The sequence below is a fragment of the Saccharomycopsis crataegensis genome, assembly GCF_037102585.1.
Source record: "Saccharomycopsis crataegensis DNA, jcf7180000000077, whole genome shotgun sequence".
Classification (NCBI taxonomy): domain Eukaryota; kingdom Fungi; phylum Ascomycota; class Saccharomycetes; order Ascoideales; family Saccharomycopsidaceae; genus Saccharomycopsis; species Saccharomycopsis crataegensis.
In genome coordinates this window covers 16,650-32,884 of record NW_027043824.1, presented here as the reverse complement: position 1 = coordinate 32,884, position 16,235 = coordinate 16,650, and the positions used below count along the sequence as shown (strand labels likewise).

General features: G+C 37.2%; 10 protein-coding genes across 10 annotated transcripts; 8 read left to right on the top strand and 2 right to left on the bottom strand. All coding sequences in view use genetic code 12, as the record gives it.

The window, feature by feature from the left end:
* Positions 1-122: 122 nt before the first annotated feature.
* On the top strand, positions 123-1,919 carry SNX4 (Snx4p; the record flags this gene model as incomplete). The annotated part of the gene is made up of 1 exon (XM_064996187.1): positions 123-1,919. The coding sequence occupies one exon, from the start codon at positions 123-125 to the stop codon at positions 1,917-1,919; it is 1,797 nt and encodes a 598-aa protein (XP_064852259.1).
* Positions 1,920-2,250: 331 nt separating this feature from the next.
* QRI7 (putative N(6)-L-threonylcarbamoyladenine synthase) lies at positions 2,251-3,480 on the top strand (the record flags this gene model as incomplete). The annotated part of the gene is made up of 1 exon (XM_064996186.1): positions 2,251-3,480. The coding sequence occupies one exon, from the start codon at positions 2,251-2,253 to the stop codon at positions 3,478-3,480; it is 1,230 nt and encodes a 409-aa protein (XP_064852258.1).
* Positions 3,481-3,876: 396 nt separating this feature from the next.
* Positions 3,877-4,164, top strand: HSP12 (lipid-binding protein HSP12; the record flags this gene model as incomplete). Its single annotated transcript, XM_064996185.1, has 1 exon — positions 3,877-4,164. The coding sequence occupies one exon, from the start codon at positions 3,877-3,879 to the stop codon at positions 4,162-4,164; it is 288 nt and encodes a 95-aa protein (XP_064852257.1).
* A 91-nt stretch (positions 4,165-4,255) lies between these two features.
* On the bottom strand, positions 4,256-5,851 carry DASC09_025810 (uncharacterized protein; the record flags this gene model as incomplete). Its single annotated transcript, XM_064996184.1, has 1 exon — positions 4,256-5,851. The coding sequence occupies one exon, from the start codon at positions 5,849-5,851 to the stop codon at positions 4,256-4,258; it is 1,596 nt and encodes a 531-aa protein (XP_064852256.1).
* Positions 5,852-6,020: 169 nt separating this feature from the next.
* DASC09_025800 (uncharacterized protein) lies at positions 6,021-8,252 on the top strand (the record flags this gene model as incomplete). Its single annotated transcript, XM_064996183.1, has 1 exon — positions 6,021-8,252. One exon carries the CDS (start codon positions 6,021-6,023, stop codon positions 8,250-8,252), a length of 2,232 nt encoding a protein of 743 aa, XP_064852255.1.
* Positions 8,253-8,812: 560 nt separating this feature from the next.
* SUI2 (translation initiation factor eIF2 subunit alpha) lies at positions 8,813-9,733 on the top strand (the record flags this gene model as incomplete). The annotated part of the gene is made up of 1 exon (XM_064996182.1): positions 8,813-9,733. One exon carries the CDS (start codon positions 8,813-8,815, stop codon positions 9,731-9,733), a length of 921 nt encoding a protein of 306 aa, XP_064852254.1.
* Positions 9,734-10,165: 432 nt separating this feature from the next.
* MHO1 (Mho1p) lies at positions 10,166-11,128 on the top strand (the record flags this gene model as incomplete). The annotated part of the gene is made up of 1 exon (XM_064996181.1): positions 10,166-11,128. One exon carries the CDS (start codon positions 10,166-10,168, stop codon positions 11,126-11,128), a length of 963 nt encoding a protein of 320 aa, XP_064852253.1.
* Positions 11,129-11,767: 639 nt separating this feature from the next.
* On the top strand, positions 11,768-12,563 carry DASC09_025770 (DUF4112 domain-containing protein; the record flags this gene model as incomplete). Its single annotated transcript, XM_064996180.1, has 2 exons — positions 11,768-11,800; positions 11,913-12,563. The coding sequence occupies 2 exons, from the start codon at positions 11,768-11,770 to the stop codon at positions 12,561-12,563; spliced, it is 684 nt and encodes a 227-aa protein (XP_064852252.1).
* A 159-nt stretch (positions 12,564-12,722) lies between these two features.
* Positions 12,723-14,957, bottom strand: APL1 (Apl1p; the record flags this gene model as incomplete). Its single annotated transcript, XM_064996179.1, has 1 exon — positions 12,723-14,957. One exon carries the CDS (start codon positions 14,955-14,957, stop codon positions 12,723-12,725), a length of 2,235 nt encoding a protein of 744 aa, XP_064852251.1.
* A 150-nt stretch (positions 14,958-15,107) lies between these two features.
* Positions 15,108-15,701, top strand: SRN2 (ESCRT-I subunit protein SRN2; the record flags this gene model as incomplete). The annotated part of the gene is made up of 1 exon (XM_064996178.1): positions 15,108-15,701. The coding sequence occupies one exon, from the start codon at positions 15,108-15,110 to the stop codon at positions 15,699-15,701; it is 594 nt and encodes a 197-aa protein (XP_064852250.1).
* Between the last annotated feature and the right edge of the window lie 534 nt (positions 15,702-16,235).

Genomic DNA, 16,235 nt, shown 5'->3' with positions numbered 1-16,235 from the left:
CAGACATCCTTCCAATCAGTAGACCAATCAGTACGAGAAAAATTAGCACAAATATCACTTTGTCACAATACAAAATTGAGAGGCTTGCTATCCATACCTAGTATACTCCGATTCGAGGAATAATGGATGAGGAATTTGCATCTGTGCGTTGGGATAGAGACTCAACTATCAACAACAACACCGCCACCAAACTGGCCCAAACACCTCCACGATCGCCAGCCAAATCTTCTGGCTTATCCTCCCCTTCAAATATCAATGAAATATTAACTTCGAATGCTGGAGCCCCAAAGGATGAAACAAGAAGTCAAGGCGCAATCCACAAAAGAGAACACAGTGCAGTAGAGTCGATGTCCGATAAGTACAAAGTGAATGAAGAAGATAATACAGTTTTTGTTACCTCAGTCGTATCTTCGCCCCAAAAGGAAAGTGATGGCCAGAATGCTTATATTTCGTATCTCATTGAAACTCATACCAACGATCCATTATTCAAAACCTCCCGGCTCAAGGTTAGACGCCGTTTTTCTGACTTTTACTTTTTGTATCAGTGCTTGATTAATGACTTTCCGGCCTGTGCTTTACCTCCGTTACCTGATAAGCAAAGATTGGAATACTTGAAAGGTGATCGTTTCGGGTGGGACTTCACAAGCAAGAGAGCGTCATCATTGACAAGATTCTTGAGGCGAATGTCATTGCATCCTGTGTTGAAACGATCAAAGATTTATCATATTTTCTTAGAGTCGAGCGATTGGAACTCGTACAAAGATAGTTTGAACGTTGCGCATGCCCAGAAACACAATAACGAGAATAATGAGGGAGAATTTGGGAATTTGAATCCAGTTTCCGACTCGATTTCTGACATTTTCATGAATGCTTTCAAACACCCGCAAGCCCAGCCTAACAAGGAGTTTGTAGAAATTAATGAGCGGTGTAATAAGCTCAATGATAATGTCATCAAAATTGACAAGAGTTTCCAAAAATATATTAAGAGATTGGGCGATTTGGGGACTAACTTCCAGTCGTTTGCTGAATTGGTGGTAAAATTGGATGAATTAGAATCGAGCAACTCATTAACCAATGAAAATAATCAAGGCGTAGATGGTACCACAAAGCAAAGAAGCGATGATCCAGTGATAAAAAATCAGCCAATAATGAAACCCTTACCGTCTATCAAAGATGAATCCGATAGAACGTTGAAAAATAGTAAATTCCTTGACGAGTCCAAATCATCAAGTTACGTGAAATTCAGCAAAGGTTTAGAGAATCTATCTATAGGATTGAACCAATTAAAAACCTATTTGGACAATGATTATTTGATATCATTAAAGGATTTGGAGAACTATATTTACTCAATCAAAAACTTGATAAAGGTCAAAGAACAAAAGCAAATTGATTTCGAGGCGTTATCGGAATATTTGGCACGAGCAATCCAAGAAAAAAATCAGTTACTACAGCAGACTGGTGGGCAATTCACAGATGATGTCAGCTCATTGGCCACCCCTCATAGCACCACTCTGGTAGCAAAAGACCCTAGCATCACTTTGCCCACCCCAAAACCCTCGACATTAACCACCCTTGCTGCCAATACAAGCAACTTTTTATCTTCGAAGTTGGACGATATAAGGGGGATAAATTCCATGTATCAGAAGAAGGAAAGATTAATCAAGTTATCCGTGAAAATCGAGACCTTAGAGCGGGAGGTTGTTAATGCCAAACAAATATTTGAAGTATTTGAAAATGAGATCTTACACGAAATGCAATACTTTGACGTTATAAAATCAAATGAATTGAAATACAACTTAAGTGATTTGACAAGCAATTACATTGGGTTCTACAAAAACATCATCAACGATTGGGAAAAAATTGAAAAATCCTTGGAAAGTGATATAAACGATTATAATAAGAGAACAAGTGTTGAATGATTTAAATGCTTTCTGTTCAAGAATTTTGAAATCGAGAGATGTGGCCTTTTTTTTCTCTCTCTCTCTCTCTCTCAAAAACTTCCTCTCACCACAAATTTTTACCAACCTATGATATTTCTTTTCCTTTATCGGTTTGGTTTATCCTTCAACAAATAGTTTTCAAATTGTGTAACTGAATAATATATTCATCGTATGCTGTGAGTTTATGTATTTGCAAGTGTGATCAGTATGATTGTAGCAGGAAAAAAAAAAAACCAAAATGATCATAACCAATTTTTAGATGGAATTCCTTATGAAGAATCAAGACCAAACTAAATAATAGAGTCATATAATGATAAGGTACCCTCGTTCTTTGAAAGTGCTACGAAACTTTCAAAGATCTTATAAAGTCTTAGCTATAGAAACTTCCTGTGATGATACTTGTGTGGCCCTCATAGACCGTCCAGATGTCAATAGTCCTCCAACTCTTGTATCACATCAACGAGAATCACTTGCATCAGTAATAGAGGACGGAGGAATCATTCCTACAAAAGCCCATGTACTTCACCAACAGCGTCTTGGGAAATTAGTGAAAAAAACCATAGATGAGTTTGGTAATCCCCAAATAGATCTTGTTTGTGCCACCCGCGGCCCCGGGATGCCTGGAAGTTTGAGTGTGGGCTACGAGTTCGCCAAAGGATTGAGTATCGGATGGAATGTGCCTATTGTTGGAGTTCACCACATGTTGGGCCATTTATTAATCCCACGGATGATTTCAAATGGCCAGCTGCCTAGTTTCCCATGTGTCAGTTTATTGGCCAGTGGGGGACATACGATATTGGTATATTCTGAAAGCGTGTTGAAGCACGAGATCATTGGTGAAACCATTGACATTGCTGCGGGTGATGCCATTGATAAATGTGCTAAGTATATTGGCATCAGAGGCCAGATGATGGGGAAGGAACTTGAAAAGTTTGTATTTGGTGATGATAAAGACACAAGCATGCATGAGATGGTACAAAATTATACACAATTGCTGATGGACCCACATTTAGCACCAGTCGATCTACCAAACCCATTGAAGGCGACTCCTAAAAGTGTCAAAGTGACAAAGTATTCCTATTCTCCGTTTATCACGCAAATGAAGAATGCTAGTGAAAAGTATTATCATGGAGACATTCAAAATGTCGCAGTGGACATCAAGAAGATACTCGGGTTCGAAATTCAGGATGCGATTTTTGGCCACACAATCTATCGAACGAAAATTGCCTTGAATAACCACAAAGAAAAGATTGCCAACGCCAAGGATTTTGTGTGCTCCGGGGGTGTTGGATCAAACAAGTTCTTACGGTACTTGCTCGCCACGGAACTCAAAAACCAGTTCCAGAGATTCCATTTCCCCGACCCATCGCTATGTACTGACAATGCGGTGATGATCGGATGGGCCGGAATCGAATTGTTTGAGAAAGAAGGGTTGACGACCGATTTGGAAGGTATTTCTCAGCGGAAATGGCCATTGAGCAACATTTTGGACGGGGCTGATTGCTGGGTGAAAAGCAAACAAAACAAACCTCCTATTTGAAATGTCATGTATATGCAAACTTGTAGATATAGGTATTTAGTAATCAGTATTACAGCTTTAGAACAGCCAGTGAACAATAAGAGCTACTGCAAATTACATGGGATGGAAATCCGTAGATTCTTTTTAGGTGGGGTGCGCAACGCAGTCCATGCATAGAGAATTATTTTGTACATAATCGTCAGGATTAATAGACATCGATTGCTATATGAATGATATCATTGAGGGGAACTAGGAAGAGCACGCCAGGAGCTATGAATAGTATAAATATCGTTTGGCATATGCCCTCTACTTCAAAATAATCTCAACCAATTTTTAATTAAACTACTTCTTTATCATCTCATTACTAATTTCAACACTCAACTATCCTTATAAAAACCTGCTGCTAATATAATCAAAATGTCCGACTTTGGTAGAAAGAATTTTTCCGATAAAGTTACCGAAGCTGTCAAGCCAGATTCGGAAAAGAATGGGTTGGAACAGGCCAAAGAAGCCATCACCAACAAGGCTGATCAACTTGGCTCTAAAGCTCAACCAGAGAGTGAAAAGTCTTACCTTCAAAAAGCTTCTGACGCCATTGCCGGGACCACCCCTGAAGATTTGCAAAAGACTGCTGGTGAGTATGTTGAGTCTGCTAAGCAATATGTCAACAATGCTCTTGGTAACGGTGGTAACAATAGTAAATAAATCATTGCAAACATGAAAATCCTTTGCGTGTTTTAAGTACAATATTTAATAATAATGATTAACAATGTTTCCTATGTAAGATTTTAGATAGTTATGATTGATTTGACTTTTGGTCTTTGTGAGTTTTCACCAACTTTATAGCCTCTTCTAATTCCTTGATTGCAGTGTCACTATCTTCAAACTCCAAAGCACTTAATGCAAATTTGCAACACTTCATGGCTTGTTCAAGGATATCAGAATTATTCATGATTTCTTCCACTGTGAATTCAGGCTGAGGAGTAGACCTTTTCGAATTTCTGGCCGATTCTTTGGCAATTATGCCAGCAATTGACGGGTTAGATGGTTCCAGCGAATTTTCTTTAGAGGTTTGATTCGAATTTTCTTTTTGTTGCTTATCTTTATCATTGACTGATAATGGAATATCTGGGAACTTGGTCAATTTGTTTGCGCTTTCATCGTTTTCATCGACTTCACTTTCGCAGTTCAATGCATATTCAATAGTATCCATAACTTCCTTTTTTGAAAATGTTTCATTAAGTTTTATCACACTGAACATTAATTTATGGACTTTTGTGAAATCGAAATCGGTGTTTCCATGTTTTTGAAAATGAGACTTGATGAGTTTAATTAATTGTACCCCGACAATTTTACAGTATTTAGCCTTTATGATGATTTGCTTATCAGTCAACAATCTTTTGGATGATAATAACTTCTGTGACCCTGTTGATTCTTTCCCTTCTGATGTATAGTCATTGTCATAAATGGCTTCTATGTTACTTAAATTGAATTCATGCGGAGGTTTGTGGGAATCTATACTAGCTTTAGAATCAGGAAATAGACGCAAAACAATTTCCAAAAGGTATGAAGCATTAATTAAATCTGATGCTGTTTTCTTAGTGGCAGTATTATTTTCAATAAGATGAATGGAATCCTCAATAGCTTTCAAAGATAAGTCAACCAAAAAGTTTACGCTGAGGGTTTCATTTTCAATAATTTCTTCTGCAGAAAAACTAAGGGAAGATAAGCCTTCTTCAGGAGCCGAGTCTGCAAAAGAAGCAAGGCTATTTCTTGATAAAATAGTGTGAGCTGAGTTCATTTCTGACCTACGTTTTGTTGGAGTTAGGTTCTTTTGATCTTCTTCGAAGATTTCATTGTCCATAGACGTTTCAGGATTGTCCTGTGAACTTGGGGTAGGATATGCTTCATCAACTAGTCTCTCAAGATCAGAAAAATTCGATTTGAATTGCAATTCGATGTCATCAATACTGCTGGATTGTAACTTTATTGATAACTCATCAAGTTGTGACGAGACGTCAATCAAATGGTTGGCTGCAGTTGACAGGAACGAGATGCTTAATGGGGTCGAGATCAAATTTTTCTTTTCACACTCCAATAATTGCATCAAATCGTTTATGGAAGTCTGAAGTTGGGTGATTTGCCATGGGTTCAAGCCATACTTATTCAAGCCGCTTTCTAAATATTCTGAAATTAGAGATATCAAGAGCTGGGTGATGTGAAGGGCAACGAAGTGACGAACAATTGGTTGAGAGGGGTAAGACAGAAGCAATTTAAACCAGTGTCCGACAAAAGGTCTAAGCAGTGTGGGAAGAGTGTGGTAAACTTGAGAATAATCCATGATTACCAAGTAATTAATATATAAATAGGATGAAAGATGATAAACTGGCATTGTTATTGGGTTTATTGTCGTTTTTCTTGCAGGGTGGCCATGTGCACACCCCGGGCAGTGCTGCGTAACATTATTTTGAGCAATTTGAAATCATTCTAATTATATAACAACCTCCCCTTCTTTTTGCCAGTTATTACCATTCCTACAAAACAAACAACAGGCCAGCAGAATGTCCGTAGCTGCTGCTTTCAACAAGACTCTCAATAGAAGAAGTCGGCAACCTCAGTTCTTGCAGAAACAAGAGAATCTGCCTGGCAGAAGAACCGTGTCTCATCCTTCCAATAACTTGAATAACCACGGGTTTCTTGATGAGACTGTTAAATCCCCACAAAGTCCAGTGTATGACCCAACTGAGTTAGACAGTCCGTTCCAGAATCTTAGTGTTAATGATAATGCTGGTGAAAAGGGCTATAGCACCCCCGAGGTTGATAATTCCCAACAATTTGATAACCAAACGACCCCTTCTAATCCGATTGACGGGCATGGTTCTTCTTATTTGACTACTCCAGTAGCCCAGATTATTGGCAGTAACTCCAATGTTTCTTCTAGACATTCTTCTAGAAATTTCACTGTGCCAACCAGCTTTTTGCGTCACAGTTCTGATGCAAGGGTTTCTTATATTGATAGTTCTGTTACCAAAGTGGCTAACATTTGTGCCTCTCCTGAACGTGTGAATAATTCTTCAGCCAGAAATTCAACTTCTTCTATTGACTTCACTGAAAAACGGAATAGGAGAAAATCTTTCAGCTTAATCTCCGCAGACTCAACCCCAAAAGACCCTCACCATGAGAATAAAGTCCACAGACTATTGGAAATACCAAAGAATATTCCTCAAGAATTGGTACCAATTTTAACCTTATTCAATTCCCAGCAGGCTAGAGTCTATAAAGAAGGCTATTTCCAATTGACTACTGAAAAGGTCGTGGGCTCTAACTACAATCGCTCAGTGTCCAATCCGATCTCTGATACTATTTCTTGTTATGGATCGTTGTCTGGTAATGAATTGGCGATTTGGGATATCAATAAGCAAGACTTTAAGCCGATATACGTCAATGTTACTGATGCTTCCTTCACCAACTACTTTGATAGCAATACCATAAAGATTATCAACCCGTCATCAAATCATTATTTCTTGAAATTCGAAACTTTAGAGCACCATAAAGCCTGGTTTTCTGCGTTGATCCTTTCATATTTTGAGTATAATAGTTTGCACGAGGCATATACTGGTGCCTTGTTATCCGCAAAAGCTGTCCACATGAATGATATCAAAATGATTTTAGCGGAAACAAGATACAGCGTCGGTGAGTGGTGTAATATGAAACTTAACTATCTATCTTCCAAATGGATTAAAGTTTACGTTGTTACCGTTCCAAAGCAAAAGGATAAGTCCGGTCATGTTGATATTTATAGCTCTGATAAAACAAGTAATAAGAAAAACTTGATTCTTACAATCAATAAAGGGTTTTCTTGCGTGAGCGTTTACCCAGCTGTCGCCGAGGCAATTAACCAGTCTTCTGAACTAAAGGTTGAAGGTGAGATAACCGTGCATAACTGGAAATTTTTATTAAATAAAGGGGTTAACAATAACACCTCTATTTTGCCGCCATCTCCAATGTATGTGAGCCACGATGAATCAAGTAATGGTACGAAATCTGGGAACAGATCGAGATCCTCTTCATTCGGGTCTCTTCGAATTGGTAGAAAAAGATCATCATTGAGTTTAGCCTCCAGCAATAGTGGTTCGATGGTTGGTTCAACCAATGATAGCTCCATAACTAGCAACTTCCCTAATGGTAACAACTTACTGATGCCAAATAGCCAAAACGAGTTCACTTCGTCGTTGTATCTTATTCCAGAAACACATCCGGGTGTTCCTGGTTTCGAGACTATGGTAAGAATGTTGATTCCTTTGTTTGATGCCTTTGAATTGTATGGTAGACCAAAAAGATTACAATCGAATAGATCAGAATTGAATAGTTTATTATTTGCCTTACCAACATTACCAAAATCAAAATATCTTGATTATGAAGATACATTCAAAATGATTAATGACAAAATCTCGGGCAGACCAGTCCAAAGACAGAGCGATAATCTTAATAATTTTGCTAACAAGAAAAAGACTACTACTACTACTACAGCAACTTCTGTGAAAAAAAAGAAATCTTCGAGTTTACTTTCGAAATTCAAGAAGCTTAGGGAGGATAAGGATGAAGGTTCAGTTACACCGATCGCTACTCCTGACCATGTCATCGAGGTTTCTGAGTTTGAACCAGGAGTTCCTGTTGAGCAATGGACAAATAGAGAATGGTTGTTCTTCTTGAAGCATGAATTGAAGTACAAAATACTGAGAGGTTATGATGGTGCTGGCCATTTGGTGGAGGATTTTGAATCTTTGACATGATAACGTTGTTTGCTAAAAGATGTTTGGCTTTTTTTTCATTCTACTCACAAAAAAAAAAAAAATTAAGAGCACATTCTGGTTTTCACCGTTTTTTTTAGTTGTTCATAGGATAGATGAATTCTCTCTTTTTCTTTTGTCGTTTCAATCTTGTTCCTAGAAGTTCTTATAAAGGTTAAATATATTTGCTGAAGTTATGCTGAGTGGGTTGAATTTGTATTAGACGTAATATCTTACCCGTGTGAGGCTTCTGGTGGTGTGTCCGGGCAACGCATTTCGGACACTTCAAAATTTTTCACACAAAGAAAAAAAAAATTTATGGAAGAATTTAGGGTGATTCATTCATTTGGTGATATTACTGACAGATATCTGCCATTTTACTATATTATTTTCGCAATACCAATAACGGGTCCCTGAGGAAAATCACATAATTTCGCGCTTAAGATCATTTGAAAGATTCCAAAGGTACGTGAATTGCTTTTACAATAACCACCTTGGCTAAAATCTTGAATCTAACCAGACAGAATAGTTGATCAGCATAATAGCATACAGAAACAATCAAAATGAGCAGAACAAATTGCAGATTCTATGAAAACAAGTTCCCAGAGGTGGACGAAGTGGTAATGGTTAATGTCCAACAGATCGAAGAGATGGGTGCATACGTCAAGTTGTTGGAATATGATAATATAGAAGGGATGGTTTTGTTGTCTGAATTATCCAGAAGACGTATTAGATCCATCCAAAAGTTGATCCGTGTTGGTAAGAATGAAGTTGTCGTGGTGTTAAGAGTTGATAAAGAAAAGGGTTATATTGATTTGTCCAAGAGAAGAGTCTCTAGTGAGGAAATCACCAAGTGTGAAGAAAGATATAACAAGAGTAAATCGGTTCACTCCATCTTAAGACAATGTGCAGAAAAATTTGACGTACCATTAGAATCATTATACGAAAAAATTGGCTGGCCATTGAGCCGAAAATACGGCCACTCCTATGATGCTTTCAAGATCTCCATTACCGATGATGATGTCTGGAATGCTATTGACCCATCAATTGACCAAAGCATTTTGGAAGAACTAAAAGCTTACATTTCCCGTCGTTTGACCCCACAAGCCATCAAGTGTAGAGCTGACGTTACCGTCTCTTGTTTTAGACCTGAAGGTATTGATGCAATCAAGCAAGCTTTGAGAGCCGCTGAAAACTTATCCAACGACCAGATGGAACTTAAAGCCAAGTTAATTGCTGCCCCATTATACGTTTTGACCACCCAATCTTTGGATAAACAACAAGGTCTTGACTTGTTGCAAAACGCCATTCAAGTGATCACCACTGAAATCGGAAAATACGACGGTATTTGTAAAGTTGACATGGCTCCAAAGGCTATCACTGCCACTGAAGATCAAAAATTGAAGGAATTAATCGAAGCCAAGGCCAGAGGTGAAATCTCTGACTCAGAGGATGATGAGGATGACGAAGAAGAAGACAACTGAACCTCTGGGAGAGCCTATTGATTATCATGCTGCTTTCTCCCTTTTCTCTTGTATTTCTAATTGCCATATTCTATATTTCATCTTTGTTTCTATCTTTCTTTTGTTTTAATGCCATTGCTGGTGGAAGTATTTTTGTACAAAGAGTTTTTATTTTTCTTTGAAACAAAAATATAAAATAATAATAAAAAAAAAATTAAAAAAATTGAAAAATTCTCAATAAATGTGCTTAATTTATACTGATTGTTATTGTAGAGTTCGCTACAGTAGAGTTGACGTATTTGTGTGGGCCTATTGTGGTTGGGAACACTGGAGAGGGGGGAGGCATCAGGTACCTTTTTAAAAGCAACTGATCCATCCCTCCTTTAATAATAAAATCTTCCCATGGCATGGCATATCTTTTATTAGGTTATCTATGTCTATATATATATAATTATGTCAGCTCGTCCAGCAACTCATGCAGGCACATGGTATTCTTCCATGGCCTCGACGCTTGATTCCGAATTAACCAAATTCATAAGTGAGGCATCATCGACAACCCCTCTGAAGAACGCTAGGGTATTGGTTGGCCCACATGCTGGTTACGCTTATTGTGGGTCTACATTGGCTGAATCCTACCTGGTTTGGGATACTTCTACTGTTAAGAACGTCTTTATCTTCAGTCCTTCGCATTATGTCTACTTCAAAGGCGCCAGAATATCAAGATACCAATTTTACGAAACCCCCTTGGGAACTATTCCGGTCAACCATGAGTTAATTGAGAAGTTGATTGAAGAAAACCCCAGGGACATCAAATACATGTCATCAGATGTTGATGATGAGGAACATGGTATTGAAATGCATATGCCGATGTTCCACAAATTTACAGAGAAATTACCGCAAGGGGTCCCCAAGATTATCCCTATTTTGATAAGTTCCTCAGATAGGAATTTTGAAAAGAGAATTGCTTCCATAATAGCAAAGTACTTGCCTAATAAGGAGTTTAGCTTCATTGTCAGCTCCGATTTTTGCCACTGGGGATCAAGATTTGATTATACCATGTACACTCCAGATGATTCAGCCTCAAGATTGAAGAAGCTATATCCTCAAGATAATCACACAAATTTGACGGTGCCTATTTATAAGAGCATTGAATATTTAGATAAAAAAGCCATGAAGGTGGCAGCCACCGGATCTTATGACATGTGGAAGGAATATATTGAGAGGACCGGCAACACCATTTGTGGTCAGAAACCAATTTCAATAATAATTGCTGCTTTAGAAAAGTATAATGAAGAATCCTTGAAGAAAGAGAACGCTCTTGGATTTAATTGGATAGGGTATTCACAAAGCAGCAAGGTAACGAGAACTAATGATAGTAGTGTAAGTTATGCTAGTGGCTTTGTCGTTGTGGACTAGCATTTAAGTTTGTTCCTATATGAAAGCTTTTTATAATTTTTTTGTACGTTTTTATTTATGACCAATATTTGTTCAATTGTTTTCTTGGATGAAATGAAAGGAAAATTAACTTTGCGTAAATTTATTTCATGAGAATGGGGCTAATCTTTGAGTACTGTCTTTGAAGTAAAGTAAAACAAAAAAATGAGCTATCAGCAAACTGCTTTGAAAATCTCAAAAAATATTGCACAATATATTAAAACAAAACCTCCAACGATGTATTTGTTGTATGGAAATCAACGTTTGTGTCTTTTTTATCCGGATCAAACTAACCTTTGAATACGTAGTAAGGGTAAGTGTCTGTTATACTACCGCGCTATCTTACTTAACCTTATGAAAAGTAGACAGTTACTGTAGAAATTCAATATTAATTTCTAAGAGATGATAAGATTCAAAATATAAAATATAATTCGTTTAACTACCCGACTTAATTCTATAGCGAAAAGGTACCGCTACACGTTACGCTTAGCACGTGCAAAAGCTTCTTTTTTTTTTTTTTTTGATAAGAAAAGGTGTCAAAACTGGGGCATAAAAGCCATAAAAGCCCCAGTTTTACAAGTTTGAATCTTTCAATTTACAGTAAAAAGAATTGAAGAAAGAATGTCTTTTCTATACTCTTGGGCCTTCAGTAAAGTATGTACTCTGCCCCCTTTTTTTCTTTTTTTTTTACCTTCTTGATGATTGAGTTTCTGTAAATCATTCTCCTAAGAAACACTAAGCATTATGAATATACTAACTGTTACAGCTCATGCCAAAAATAAATGTGGGGACTGAAGATCCGTATTATGAAGTCACAGATACTAAGGCCAAAAATTCAAAAAGAAAGAAGCTAATTCCTGAAGGATTGTCTCCAAATGACGCAAAACTCTTAAAGAAGTTCCGCAAAAAAGCACATAGACTCGACTTGGCCTTTGAGTGTTGTTGTGGGTGCAGAGTTGGGTGGTCGGGAATACTTCAATTAATTCCTTGGATTGGTGATATTTGGGCATCATATTTGGCACTTAGATTGATCCAAATGGCAAGAAAAATAGATGGGGGTCTTCCGGATAGTGTTTACCTGAAAATGTTTGCCAATGTCGTATTTGATTTCACAGTGGGGTTGATTCCCTATGTTGGTGCCCTCATCAATATTGCATATAAGTGCAACTCACGAAATTTATTAATTTTGGAACATTATTTAGTGAGCAACAGGAATAACAGCGAAATTGATTGGGTTGAATTAAGTGGTGCGGTGCCGGGCGACCAGCGAACGGCCACCAACAATCCTACGTATCGAAATAATCCTCCATATCGAGGTGATCCTACTACATATCAAAATGATCCTCCATATCGAAGTGATCTCAATGAAAAAAAGGCTAAAGCATTCACAGTGTCTACAACCACTGATAGACAGTGACAAAAATGATATTTAATAGCAAGGGATAATATGGTAGGTAATTTCTTGGCCCCAAATATGTATATATATATTCAATAATATCTTGACCTCCAGGTAGCCCAATAACATAAAAATACCTTGAGTCGTTATCAAAAATAGTCTAAAGATGGATGCAATTATCTAACTTGTAAAGTTTCTAGCCTGATTTTTTAAAGACATTGTAGATTTCTTTCTAGTAAAAGTCATTCTTCTTTTCAATTTATCACCCAAATTTGGGGTTTTGCTATTCTGTGGTAGACCATATTCATCGAATGTATCCTCCTTTTTCTCCACATCACGACTTGACACAGAAGGACGACTTAGCATATCTTTTGACTTTTTTCTCAACAAAGTAAACCTTTGTTGGGGAGTCTGCCTGTCTAATACTCCGTCAGCAGGGTCTCTTTCATAGGAATCATTATCACTTAATTTAGGAGACGTGATTGTACCGATGCTCGATTTAATATCGATTTTTAAGACTTTGGTTTGAACATCTTCCATATCATCTTTTAAATTCGACGATTTTATTGATTTGTTATACTCCACTTGTAAAGCTGGAGAATCTGTGAGTTTTCTGGTTCTGGACAATCTAAACACCAGCTTAACTGGCTTCAAATAAATCGAGGCCAAAGTCCCAATATTCAATTCAAGCTCCTCTAGAATCAGTGAGTCTAGTTTATCTTGATCAGAATTAATTATTGGTAGCTCTGTTAACACAATGTCTTGGGCAGCATTAGGGAATTTCTTTTGGGAAGACAAAATTTTCCAGTAGAAATATGCTCTATCTCTAAGGTCCGGATCCGATAAGTTCTCTGTGCAAACTTTCAAAATATCCAATAATAATGACTCGCCTTGGGTTGGGCATCTTAAATAAAACTTGATTACTGTGGTGAGAGTAGTTAGCTGCACATCTAAAGGCTCATCTTTGAAAGAATGCGAAAAATCTTTCAATACCTCTAATGATTCTGGAATTAAATAGCAATATGTTCCGATGATCCACATAAATGAAGCCTTTGATTCAGCATCCTCAATAGCATCGGAATTCTCAACAAATATTTTTATCGTATGTTCATCAACCTTATCAGGATACTTTCTATAAATATTTTTCATGACAATCACAGTTTCTTGAATGATGAAAGGGATACCACTACAAGCTAAATTCACAAGCACATCGGTACATTTTTCAGCACCGTCTTCCAATTTGATAGCAAGATTTCCTATGGCTCTAATAGATTTTCTGGACATTTGGATGTCAGCTTCAGTCCCATACTCCTCTAGTTCCCTTAGAACAATTTCCAAATTATTATAATTAGCCAACAAGTAAATGATTTCTAATTTTGTATCCTTAACATAAATAGGATCATGGTATTGGCAAAAGAACATGGTCACATCCAATTTTATAAGATTTGGCTTGGATAACAACAACAAGATGACATTTCTCAAGACCAAAAATTGAATTTCGGGAGACTTTGCTAATAAAGAAACTAATGAATTACCCAATCTCTGGGGTAGGACGCTAATAGAATCTTGGGGTGCTTTGACATAGTTTGATAAATATATTATAACCTTCAAGGCATTTATTGCAACCGCAATATTGGCATGTTGTAGATAAGGCAATAGATCTGAAATTAGGTCAATGGATTCCTGGTTTGACTGAGGAACATAGGATAAAATAGCATTTAGTAAATATGCTTGACTAAACTCGCTGGCTTTTGGTAATAGGCTTACTAAACTTGACACATTTTCTTCATCTATACTTAGCTTCATTTCTGGAGACGTTTCAATTATATAATCAAGAACTGCTACTGTTGCAGACACCACTGAAGCGCTTGGATCATGTAACAACAGATTCAACTTTTCAATGAGTCTCGATTCCTCAATCAATGATGGGTTCAATTCAAAAACCTTGCCAATTCCAAAAACTGTAGTTTTTCTCACATAGCTGTCCGGATCACTTAAAAGTTTCCGCATATAAGGCACCGTAATATCCTTTTGGAACTCTTCTATTGGGAAATAACAAATGGTTTTCATGGCTAACGAACGTATCACAGACGAAGTACTCCTCAAATCATTTATAAATAGATCCTTGTTGGCCAAATACTTTTCAGGAAACAAATGACAGTAAGTAGAAAAATAATAACAGCACATTCCTTTTAATTCTAAATCATCCAACTCATAAAATTGGAAAACAAAAGGGGAAATGTTGATCATTTCATTGTTTCCCATAGTCACATTGGCTACGATTCTTTTCATACACTGTTTCTTGATCTTCAACAGCTTGGCTGATTTCTTTGTCGTTGATCCATTAGTTTGGGAGATAATATCATTTTGGATCTCAATGGCTTTGCATTTTATGAATAATCTGGAATCATTCATGATTAAATTCGATGACGTTGTTGATATTCTCAAAAAAGTGTCTTTTTTGGCATATTTTTATTCTTTGTTTTTTTTTTTTTCCTACTTCAGAAGTGCGATTTTTTTTAATTAGTGCTCCCTTTTTGATACCCGAGTACGGAGGTCACCGCCATGGATATACCACCAAGTTTGCCACCGAAACCAGAAAAAGTGTCTTCAAATGGGAAGCAATCAGCTGGAATTTTTGTACCTGGTGCTTTACAAAGACCTTTAGTGCTTCTTCCAATCGGAAAACTTCAAGAATTTGAAGCATCGATGGAGTTGATGAGAGGATACTTGAGCAACTTGGATAGATTCAAAGCTATTCAAAAAGATCAAACAAAGTTGATTGAGCAGCAGATAAATAGACTAGAGGTATTGCTTCGAGAATTCCTGTGGTTGAATAGTGAGAATAGTGAAAAAAATGTAATCAATCTAAAACTACAGGAACTCCACTTATTGGAGAAGCAATATCGAACATTGGAAGCCACAATGTTCCAGAAATTACAGAATTATCAGGTTAATCATAATGATGTGTTGCGCAGGAAGCTTGAAAGTGGGATCAAAGAAGAAGACCAATTGAGCCAGATTTTGGTAGAAAGTGTGGTGAATGATGACAATGTAGCGCAGTTTGTGGAAGGATACCAAAAAACAAGAACCAGATATCACTATCGATCAGAAGTTCTAAAAAGGTTACAAGAAGATCGAATTGGAGGTGTTCTATAACAATGGAATGTCAGGCACTGGATCTTTGTTTTCCAATATATCACTATTGAAGTAGGATAATAAATGCTGGCGAGACCAATCAACCCCACTTTTAATTTATATATTAATCTTCTGAACTTCAAATTGGGGAGGGGACAAACATTTAATCTTTTTGGTTTTCATTTGTTTTATTTGGTTGCTCTTTCAGCTGTTGCAACAAATGAATCAAAGTCGGTTTTCTTCAGTGGAAGCAATCAGGGGAAGGCCTCTTTTTGCCACTAAGAGGCAACAAAAAATAAAGTTTAATAATAGGGTGGGCTCTTAATAATATAAAATGGCAATACTAAGAAAAATACTACGGTGCTTATCTTTGTAGGATTTCTTGGGGAAGGAAGGAATTCCTGCTGCGCGTTCCAACCATCAACACGGCGCTCGGCCACGGATACTGGGGAGGTGCACCATAATGGATATTTATGGTCGGTATTTAATCCATAAACTCTCCTGGGAAACCTTGGAACCTTGGAACCGTCAATCATCCATTTCTACTTCATTTCC